This window comes from Papaver somniferum, chromosome 7 (assembly GCF_003573695.1).
Source record: "Papaver somniferum cultivar HN1 chromosome 7, ASM357369v1, whole genome shotgun sequence".
In the NCBI taxonomy this organism is placed as follows: Eukaryota; Viridiplantae; Streptophyta; class Magnoliopsida; order Ranunculales; family Papaveraceae; genus Papaver; species Papaver somniferum.
In genome coordinates, this window is record NC_039364.1 from 84,057,928 (window position 1) to 84,069,240 (window position 11,313).

An 11,313-nucleotide genomic window follows, 5' to 3' on the forward strand; every position below is an offset into this window, starting at 1 on the left:
AACACCCTGCCAAAGTACATTCACAACTCTGTCATTACCCTAAACCCAGCACAATACACCATACTTGTCATACTTTGAAACATTAATTTACTCCTGAACTTGTATTTCCTCCCAGATTTCTTTCCATCATAATTGATTTTCCAGATCAAATTCATTCTTCTTAGAACCCTCTTACAACTTCGGTACAAATTATAGGGGAAAAAAACAAAAGAAAAAAGAACTTCCTAACATATGTGCCAAAATGTAAAAGAGAACATAGCGCTGATATTGTACACCATCGAAAAACAGACAACACCAGGCCCTTTTTCGTCAAAAACCCCTCAGCCTCAAGGCAGCCACAAAGGTACCCCTTAATCTTTTTAGCATTCCCATCATCTTCAAAGCAACAAATTAGTTTCTTTCAACCGGTGTGGAACGAAAAGAAGTAATTTTTATATGGAAAGATTTCAATGTACCACATGGGGTAAACAAATTCAAAACTAATCTAAAGAAAATGGGTTCATTAATGACTCTTCAAGTTCCCGAAAACCTTGGTAGACTCCCTCAGTTTGGATTTGCGGAAGAGATAGTCGCCGCACCTCAGTCATATATCTGTAATCACATAGTTATACAATGCAAATTAAGCTCGATGATGAAACAATCTGTAAACACAGATTTCATTAACTTTAATAAGATAATGAAGAGAGATAACATAAGATAAACAGTAAACGCACTCACATAGAAAGGTGACAATCATGTTTCATGGAACTAATAAAGTAATTGCCAACTACTAGAATTAATATGAGGACATTAGCAAAATGTTTGTTCTGCATGAACTCACGAAGGAGAAAAACACATACTAATGTACTAACAAATTAATCTCACTGCAAGAACAGGTGATTCAAATTTCAAACTACGACCCCCGAGATAACAAATAAAAGTGTTGATGTGATGACAACTTGATTTCAACCTAGTTATTAGGCATGAATGAGAAGCAAGGGACAGGGTAAACCAAAGGTAAGTATAACATTTCCGATAACACCGTCTACTTCTATTTATATTTACTTTGTTACATGATGACATAATTTATGCTACAATATGGTAATATCTGAATTTGTAACTATGTGGAGGAAATATGATGAGGATGAAAAAATTCAGCCATGTTGATGGTTTTTTTCTTTCCTAATACTGTATTTAAGAAACATCTCCATCTACCTATTAGTACAGTGAGAACATACTGACCTGTTTGCAGCACTTGTAATTTTGTCTCGGACACCTTGGTTTAGAACAGCCGTTTGTTCCCTGAAGAATGCTCCAGTTAATATAAGGGAAGCCCCAATAGGGCTTGTTCCCATCCTCTGTGCAAGTACCGACATTGCCCATTCACGGAGGACCACAAGAACTGATCTGAGAAGACGCAACCTAAGTCTTGGTGATGGAAGAATAGCTCCATTTGAGAGCAATTGATCATAGGTGTTCATCACGGGCTCCGCTGCACCCCTACAAGCTGCAAGAAGAGCTCTAGCAATATCTTCATCTCCAACTGGCTCAGCTCCCGAAACTGATCTCTCCTGCAAAAGACAAGTAGTAGATAATTATCAGACAGCATTCTATAATTTCATGTCAACGGAGGTCTGGCTGGCCTTGGAAGTAAGTCACCTGACAACTATTTCCCTTGTTAAACATATAATGTGAAAACATAATCCAGACGCAAAATAAACTGAACATTGAAATTATTAAAAAAAACCAGCGCAATGTCTACTGCATGTGAGCTAGAAACACCCATGCACCTGTGGAGTCCTTAACGAATATACCATAAAGAGACAAAACAAAAGTGTGTGTCCCACCACACCAAGACATCTACCCCTGACTAATTTTCTTGAGATAATCTTGTCATTACGTTAAACATCACAACACAAACCAGCTCTTTTAATCCCCAACAAGCACCCTTGTATAGGCATATCATCGTGTTTATGATTTAATCAATCAAGTTATATTGTATTCGAAATTCAGGAAGGCATACTGGAAACCAGCCCTGGATCATCTCCATGTGGACCCCTCAACCATGGCTCATAAAAACTACATATATAACATATGAAACTGCATGATATCAGTGATCATTAATACCAGAACAGCTAACTGAATTAGATGAAATTAGTTTAGTAAAACGACTGTTAGCAGTACCAATGCAGCTTTTTCGAGGTGGAGACATAGTGTATCCAGCGGTAATCCAGCTCCATCTCCAGGATACACATTAGATCCAACCCGCTTTAAGACAGAACAAGCCTCAGCAACTCCACCCATCGATAAAGCTTGATCAATAAGTCCAGCCCAAGTTTCTCGAACAACACTACTATCCGCATCCCCAGAATAGTTGGAAAAGTATAAAATTTCCAAGCATATCTGAAAACAATGAGTGGCAGGTGCAAGCAAATTGTCAAAAGAACTATCAGCAAAAGAACGAGCGTACCACCATAAGAGAGAAGAAAAAATAAATGCATTGATAATGCTAACATCAGCAAATAATAAATGCATTCGTGAAAAAAGAAAACATGACAATAAACATCAGCAAGGCCATCAACGGAAAACATAAATTTATATCCACAAACTCCAACTACCTAGATTCATATCAAATTCAGATTTTAGGGCCTTCAGCCTATAGTCAAGTGTTCCAAATTCTCCGTGGATATTTATGTACAAAACCAACCATCTTGGTGGACTTGAATTTTATGCTAGGTTCGGACTTGATTTTTATGCTAGGTTTTAGGGCCTTCAACCTTCAGTGGAAGTGTTTCAAACTCACTGGTTTTATCCTTGGACATTTATGTACAAAACCAACCATCTTCATGGACTTTCTTGTTATGCTAGAATTTAGGGGGTTCTACCTACAGGGAAGTGCTCCAAACTCACTGGTATTGTTCTTGGATATCTATGCATGAACCAACCACCTTCCTGGACTTTCTTGTCATCCTAGGTGGAGCCATCACAACCGTCATTACTTTTTTTACTCCTCCATCTCATCAATTTATCTAAGCAACATTTATTCTACAAACATAATACTTGATGAAAATATGTATCTACAAGTTTTTCCACACTTTTGGCAAATAATACAACCAAAATGTGTATACAGTTCAGCCTCCTAGCCCCAGCTAGGTCTGTGGAATCTTTAGACCATTCAAGCACCATTTCCATTCAAGGGTGATAAGACCTAGACAGCGGAAATGACTACTGCCCAACCTGGATATCTTAACTTGGAGTTGATCATTTGCCTTTACTTACAACCTAAACTGACAAAATGCTGATTCCAACATACTAATCAGTCCCGCTTCCATTAGGTACACAACACATGCCTCACATAATTATCGAAACAAGACTGGTTATTACATGTACTTCTAAAAACGATGGATACAAACTTAGAGTTGGAAACAAAAGCCTTATGGAAAAGAATTATTCATGAGAAGTTTGTGGATAACTAAAAATCTTTTTACTCTAAGTTGTCCTTGAGCAACTGGAACTGAGCTGTGGAAAGGAATTCTAAAAGCAAAATACGGGATATGTACACATGGCACAATCATGAAATATTGATGATGATTCTATCTTTCAGGTCGAGACAAAGTACGCAGTAAGAAGAATGTGATGGAAGAAGAAATGAACAACGTGGATACCTCAAATGTTCTGTAAATTTGGATTTTCATGGCGCCTAAATGCAAATGGAACAATTGATATGGCAGACCTCTTAGTCCGTTTAGGACGACAGATTATTTGGAACCCAGATGAAGGCACAAGGCGCTGGGACCCTCTGAACACTGTTTCACTATTTCTACTAATTATTCTACTCTTGGAAGTGATAGACGAGATATGCAACCCAACAACACCGTTGATAGTTTGATTCCTGGTTTGGAACTGGTACCAAAGTGAAGGTTCAACCATCAATTATGTTCACTGGTTTCCATCTTTGCAAAAGTATAGCTGAAACCTTGTAGGATGGAACTGGTCACTGAAGCATAGTGAATGACCAGTATGTTTGTGCCTAAATAGGGCGTACGTTAAGAATTCTATAAAAGAACTGATTTAGTTATACTATTTCCATGAAACAGCATATAACTGCTTGTCTTATCTAAGGAAAATAGCCATACTATCATCTGATGCAGTTAGTTGTCTTTGCACACTAATCGAGAGAACTGTAGAGCAAGGACAATCATAGCAAAGTGAATGCTAGCTGTAAAGCATAAAAATTGCACACTTAAGCTTTGTGGACAGGTTCATTGCGGGATGGAACTGCATAGTCGTGTGTATATGTGTGCGCGCGCGTGTGTGTGTGTGTGAGAGAGAGAGAGAGAGAGAGGTACCTCCCAAAGCTCAAATGGAACTGCATAGTCATTATACAACTGAGTGATGTTCTTCAAATCCAACGATATCTCCTTGGCTTTTTCTCGTGCAACGTTTACGAGATTGTCATCGGTATTCATGTTCCTCTGAAAAGAAGGGTCTTCCGGAGCAGAGTGAGGTGTACTAGGTGAATCCTCCATCCTTGACGCTATTGCTTCTAGTTCCTCTTTGATTTTCATTTGAAACCGAAGAACAGCAAGCTTTCCTTCGAGCATATCTAGCTGACCATCGAAAATACCATGAGTTGAGCCACCAACTAAACCATCACTGTTGGTAGAGTTCTTTGCTTGCAGAACTGCATTACTGAGGTACTGACGCCTGGCTCCAGCAAGCCAATTTGTTAAAGTATATCACAAGCAAACGAACTTTACAAGATTCAACAGAAACTATGGGTTCATAGACTGATGGAATAACAAAAGGCGTTCCATAGAGTACCTCTCGTCTAGTGTAATTACATCCTCAGCATCACTGGAATGCCTTTCTGCGAGTCTTAACAATATGTGAGCTGCAAGAGCATGTTGCCGTTTCAAAACATAGTACCGTGCTAGAAGGTCAAGGTGCTTGACTCCAGATGAAGGGATAGCTTTCCCCAAATGACCCCCAGGAGAAGCTGATGCAGCTATAGAAGCAGCATGAGCCTGCTTACAAGAAAAGAAAATAGAAATGAGGGGATGGGATGGGATGGGAAAACATAGATATTAGATCGAAATTCAGGTTTGTCAAGGAAATTATTGGGGAACACTATAATAACTTACTAGATGATGGAAACTGAAGCAAAGGTAATTTGATAAAATCAACTTCGGGTAGCTTATGAAACAGATGGGTCCTTTTCTTATCAAATCATACATAAGAAATGCTGGTGACTTAGCTAGCTCCTAACACAGCACTCCTCATTTTTCATTATAGCGTGGTTTCTACTCTACACGTCGAAACTTAATAAATGAACCGGCTCACAAAATTTCACTTGTTGGAGAAAAATGTAGGAGTGATAGGCCATCTTGATTGCACATGTCGAAACCAAAGCTTATGCTTCTCACATGTATAAATTTATCCAAAGCGGCAAAAAAAAAAAAAAATCCATAAATAAAAAAGGCGCATGCAACAAGAACTTAAGACTGTGGGACAAGATAGCTAAAGCAGGTGAAACCTCTTGTGCTGGTTGGTGACCCGCATTCTGCAGGAAAGGAACCAAATCAGGACCCCCATACTCCAGTAATTCATTCTCAAGGCCGAGATCAATCAGTGTGCAATATAAGTGCTCGTGAAATGCTTTATCAGGGGACTGCACACCAAGCTGAACAATTTGACGAACGTATCTACTGTGGGAGGCAGGATCAGGGACTGAACGAACAACTGTAGGCCTATGCGCAGTTTCACCCTTCAGGGAACGCAAAGCATTAGTGATTATCTCGTAACACTGCTTACGCTGAGCTAGGGCGTTTTGTCTTCTGTTTGCATCAATCTGTTCATTGAAAGCATCACCTGCAGGGTCTAGAGCCTGCGCTTTTTGTAGTGGTAACCGGACCACAGCTTCATAAAGTCTGCAGAATAAAATAAAAAGTGTTGGCGTAAAGAATGGAGGATGGATTATGTGTAGAAACCATTTGTATCAAAGATGTAAACCTTAAATCTTCAAAACGCTTGCATACGGTGCTTAGGTCTGCAGACTGCGGAATTTTAGTTAAGAAACTGAAAGCTTCTCTTGCAAGATGATCCTTCTCTTCCGAGTCAATAGTGACTGCAGCTTTCTCTAGACATTCGACTGCTAGATAAAATTTGTAGTCAGACTCCTTATAATAGCTAGGGCAACCCTCACGCAGTCTGCCACTGATATCCTCCACGGTTCCCCTGCCATCTGTACCTGTATAATACTGAGGAAGAAAATATCCAAACTTAATGATAGGAACTAAACTGGGTAAAAGGATACCACACAGGTTTTCAGCTTTTGTGCCAATGAGATAGCTTAGAAAACTTAATTCAATCTCATTCCTGGTGAAAGTCGTACAAAGGTTTTATTAAGAATTTTAACCATAGTATACCTCCATAATCCCAGATATTAGCCTCGTAGCTATCTGATCGCCGTCTTCAGCACAAACTAGCTGGCGAAAAGTTAACTGAACCAACGATTGTCGTAAATTTGCATCAAAACTCTGAGTCAAGCGGGTGAAGTTATGCTGCGAAAGAAGCTGCAATAGAAACAGAGCTTCACCAGATCGAAGAAGTAACTGCCTTATGCACTCCATTGCCCTCACCTGTAAAAGAACCACAAAATATTAAGGAACCAAAAAGAAGAACATTCAACCACAGAATTCAAGCAACGATTACTAATTTACCTCCATGGCAGCCAGTTCTGTGGGACTATAAGGACGTCTCTGCCGTTTACTAGACATCCAGCCATTACTTGAGTCAACATTTGGTGCATAACCACCAAACAGATTCCCTCCCCTCTCGCTAACTCCAATTTCTGAACTTGTTCCGTATAAAATGGAACCAGTTGCATCACCCAAACCAACGACACAACCATAAAGACCCCTCTTTTGGTTTCTTCTAGATCTTATAAACTGCTCTAAGGAACGAATCTTGCTTTCAAGAACTTGCATTGCCCCAGCAGAAAGTCTGCAGACAATGACGCCATCTTCACATTTGGCATCTGAAGAACCAGAACCCCTTTGGAGGATTACAACAGGAATTTCCCAAATGGGAAAAAGCAACCTTGAAGAACACAAACAGAGCCCTTCATGTGCACCAGAAAACACAGGCTCAGCCTCTTGAACAACCTGCTCCATGCCGAACCCTCCGTTAGCGGTCAGTGAAGTACTACCTCCAACTTGTGGCATTCTACCAAATCCTGGATCCTCAAATGCTTCCGCAGCCTTCTCAGAAACAGATCTGCTTATAGGGTAGTCAGTGTGTACTATCTTTGACGCCAGCAGTAAACACATTGCTGCAGCTTCTCCAGCTGCAAAACGTTCAAAGAAACCATCCAAAACTGATCTTGGTGAACTGGAATCTAATAGCCTATGCAGAAGGTCAACCGGCCTGTTGAAAACAACTTCCATCATGCCCATAGTGCTAAATACAACAACCCTTCTCCGTGATAAAATATGCTGAACTGTTAGTTCACCTCTAGCCCATAACTTTCCTGCCGCTCTTTCACATGATTCTACTAAGCCTTCAAAGCCACAGGATTCCATGTCAGAATACAGTGATTGCACGGTAGCTGCTGTATCTGGAAAAGGTAAGACATCGGCAACAGAAAGCATTCGTCCCTCAATAGGTAGGGATGAAACAGATTCACGTAGCGCACCATAGGTCCTCCCACTAAACCCAAAACCACCAGATGATTGTGTGCTTGGGTCTCGAGTCACCAACAGAAGAGAGGATGCCGAGGTGGAGGAATCTGAAAGCATTAAAGTTCCAGAAGAAGAATATGCTGTTTCTACCTTCAAAGAAAGTTCTTCAGTTGGAGATCTACCAGCAAGAGATAGAGCTCCTGATGTAACCCCCCTATTGGCTCCTAATGGAGGAGGAGGCCTGGTTGCTACAACCTTTAAACAGCATGGCCGTTGATGTCCACTACTTAATCCACCAAGGCGTCCAACATTTCCGTTACTTCCACCAGATGGACTGGTTGAAAGGTACATTCTTTTACCATCTGATAAAATAGCAACAAGGTGCAACCACTTTGATTCAACAGTAGATAAGGGAGATAAGGAAACTATGGATGGTTTTGATGCCCGGTTAGCATTTCTTGATCCAGCATCTTTCTGACTGATTAAATTTCTTTCTTCTGTAACTTTCTTAAGTGGGCCACCACCATCCGCTCCCAAATCAAATACCTGGAGTTTCATACCTTCAGTCCGTGCATAAAGTACATGCCTCTCATCATCTACAATCATCTCAACAATTGGGTCAACCGCTCCAAATTTGAACACATTTGGTACAACCCATCTGCACAGTTACACAAATCCAAGCTGTGAAAATGCACGCCCGGGTAAAATAGTAACATCAAATAACTCAAGGATATTGCATACCTTGAAACAAGACTCGCTAAACCTGCAGTAAGGCAAACCTTACGACAACGCTTATTCCATCCTGCGCCAGTTGTATATTGCATCTCATAAACGTGTCCATCACGACCAGCCAAGAAAATATCGCCTTTCTTTGTACATGTAATACAAGTCATGGTAACTCCATCAGATGGTATTGTGTACTCTGGCAAGGGCTGTAATGAAACCTCTGCATACGGATCCGTTCCATCTCCTCCCCCAGCGCAAAATACTCCAACCAGAATCAACTATCCAAAGTAAAGGGAATTTTTAGACAGCTAAGAAAAGTGACATAACAAGCTATGAGTTCAGACCAGATAAAAACAAAAAAAAAATACAGCTTTGGAAGTAGCTGGTGGAGATATACCGAAGAGCCTTATTTAGTGGATAGTTCGATGACATGTTTATAAACTTTTTCAAGAGACCCCTTTAAAATTCAAAAATCTGAGCTAGCAGGGTTGCAGGTAATGTCTAAGATGGAGTGCATGGTTGAAGTCTGCGATAACTAACATTTAAAACATACTATGATATGCTTGACACCCACTTTGTTTTAATAATAATATACTCCGAGATCCAGAAATTAAGAGTTTTGAGGGTGCTGGCCTTCTGGTATTAGCTACTAATTTAGCCCCATTGAAGGTAGATGGCCGGAAATTATTTACCGTACAAGTGTTCTTTGTATGGAATACAAAATTACTAAGAAAGGTAAACAAAAGGAAGGCATGGTCACTCCAACTAGACATATACGTTGAGTCATAGAGTGTACCTTATTTAGCGCAACAATATACAGGTATAAAGAAGAGAAGAAAAAGTGGAGGTTTTAGGGAAGTATTTAATATCATCTGCGTTTAACTCAGATACGAGATATGTTTATTTGTCTGTGCGAGCAAGTAAGCACATATAAAATAACTAATTTAACTGCACATAACTACCACGATAAACAGAAGGAGAAGATGTAAATTGAGATGAGACAAGAACCTCGAGAGGAGTTGCTATGACTAGGATATATTTGATAGCTTCAATAAAAATTCCTGGCTTTGACTTGACTAGGCCGACGGCACAAATAGCTTGTTCCTCACCACTGTATTCTGGACAGTCGCCATCCCTAGAAAATTTAGCACATTAAAAACATAACATGGTTGATTAATACATATCCTAGAAGCCATCATTACTCCTTACTTTAAATTAGAATCGCAAGAACCGAACGCAGTTCATGTGGCGTGAGCTGTATGGAAACAAAAATACTAAACAATTAAAGCGACTCTGTGTCCAACATCTTGTAGACTTATATCATCTCACTGTTAGTAACTCGTTTATGCCCGACTCGCTCAACAGAAGATGTATGATGAATTCATGGTTTATATAATTTCGTAATTCTTTACCGAAGCATGAAACAATGATAAAAAAATAAATAAATAATAAAAAGTCTTGTGACTCGTATTAAATCCTAGGCCTGGGGGAGGAAATTCTATCTGTCATAGGTTATATAACTACAATTCACTATACAAACAATAGAATCATAGCAAAAACTATAAAACTGAAATAAATTGCAACAACACCAAGCTAGCCTTTAGTCCCAAACAAAATATACCATCTAACTGCTGATTCAACTGACTGATCTAAGTCGACTAGATGTTAACAATAATACAATTGAATCAGAAAAGGTAAAGATTAGAGGAAAAGTGAGGATACACTTGGAACCTTCTGAAACACAATACGACTCTGGTTGTGATTGTGAACTAAAGGACAGCACGAGTATCAAATGTGTGATAAACCAGTGCAAAAGAATGCTTTTAGGTAGCTTCATAATTAGTATCTCACCACTTATCGAACCGCCAAAGGAATAATGAGTTATCCACGGTAGCCCATGCTCTGCGTATCTCTGGAAATATTCCACATAAAGCAGTTCCCTCTCCACCAGAAGCATTGTATCTTTCGACAAGCACGGACGGCAACTCCCGTGTATCCACGACCTCGACAAAAGGAGGCCACTACAGTAAAACAGTCATAAGAGCAACTCTCGAATTCTACCAAATAAATTGATTAAACAAAAAAAAAACTAACTAAAGCTAGTTAAAAAGAAAGTGAGAAAGTTTAATTACCTCTTTGGGTTGAGATGTATAAGGATGAGTATCATATCTAGAAGCTTCTAGGGCTTCTTCAAGATCAAGTTGCGCTGCAACATCACGATTGATACGATCACTAATGACTAAACCAGCATTCTTCACATCTTTATCAACAATTTCATCTTCCCAAGACATATTTTCTGATGAGATTTAACAGAAAATCCTAGAATATGTTCAATACTGTAGAAAAATGAATACGGTGAGGAGTTTGGATTTTAGGGCATGAAAACCCTAAATCCGATAATGAACCAAGTAAAACTAAGTTAAGGTATAGATAATCGAGAGAGAGAATGAATTGAGAATCAGGGGTTTTGGAGGGTTTATTTTAGTCTTGGCGCGTCTGTTCGACGCTTTCAAAAAGAAAATGGGAAATTAAGATTTTTCTAGGGCATCAGTATAGATGCTGGCAAGAACTTAGATTTCGCGAAAAAGCTGGTTCACATTTAATTGGTTCCAACTTCCAAAAGAAGGCCAATTTTATTTCAGCTCCGCTGCCCGGTAAAGGGCCGAGGAGGAATCTTTATCACGGGAAAATATTAGAAATCACCCCCGTTTACGCATGGGCGGAGCTTGGTTGTTTGTTTTCGTTCAGACTAAGTCCTATAGGTTGGATTTGGTTCCACATTAGACAAAAAACGTTGTAGATTACACAAAAAGCATTGTCTATTTTTTAACACCATTTCTCTTTCCAGATATATCTCGCATTCCAACTAGTAGCGAGGTAATTTCGCTGAATGGTTCAGTGCAGAGAAAAACAACTTTTCGTTGTT

The 11,313-nt window shown here is 39.6% G+C and overlaps 1 protein-coding gene across 1 annotated transcript; it reads right to left on the reverse strand.

Annotated features, from left to right (window-relative positions):
• Positions 1 to 15: 15 nt before the first annotated feature.
• LOC113297785 (nuclear pore complex protein NUP155-like) lies at positions 16 to 11,009 on the reverse strand. Its single transcript, XM_026546360.1, has 13 exons — positions 10,520 to 11,009; positions 10,239 to 10,408; positions 9,396 to 9,522; positions 8,403 to 8,665; positions 6,702 to 8,319; positions 6,408 to 6,620; positions 5,992 to 6,239; positions 5,516 to 5,909; positions 4,804 to 5,006; positions 4,329 to 4,686; positions 2,164 to 2,382; positions 1,222 to 1,550; positions 16 to 591 (listed from the first exon to the last, which is right to left on the reverse strand). The coding sequence occupies exons 1-13, from the start codon at positions 10,676 to 10,678 to the stop codon at positions 480 to 482; spliced, it is 4,413 nt and encodes a 1,470-aa protein (XP_026402145.1). The 5' UTR covers positions 10,679 to 11,009; the 3' UTR covers positions 16 to 479.
• Positions 11,010 to 11,313: the final 304 nt, after the last annotated feature.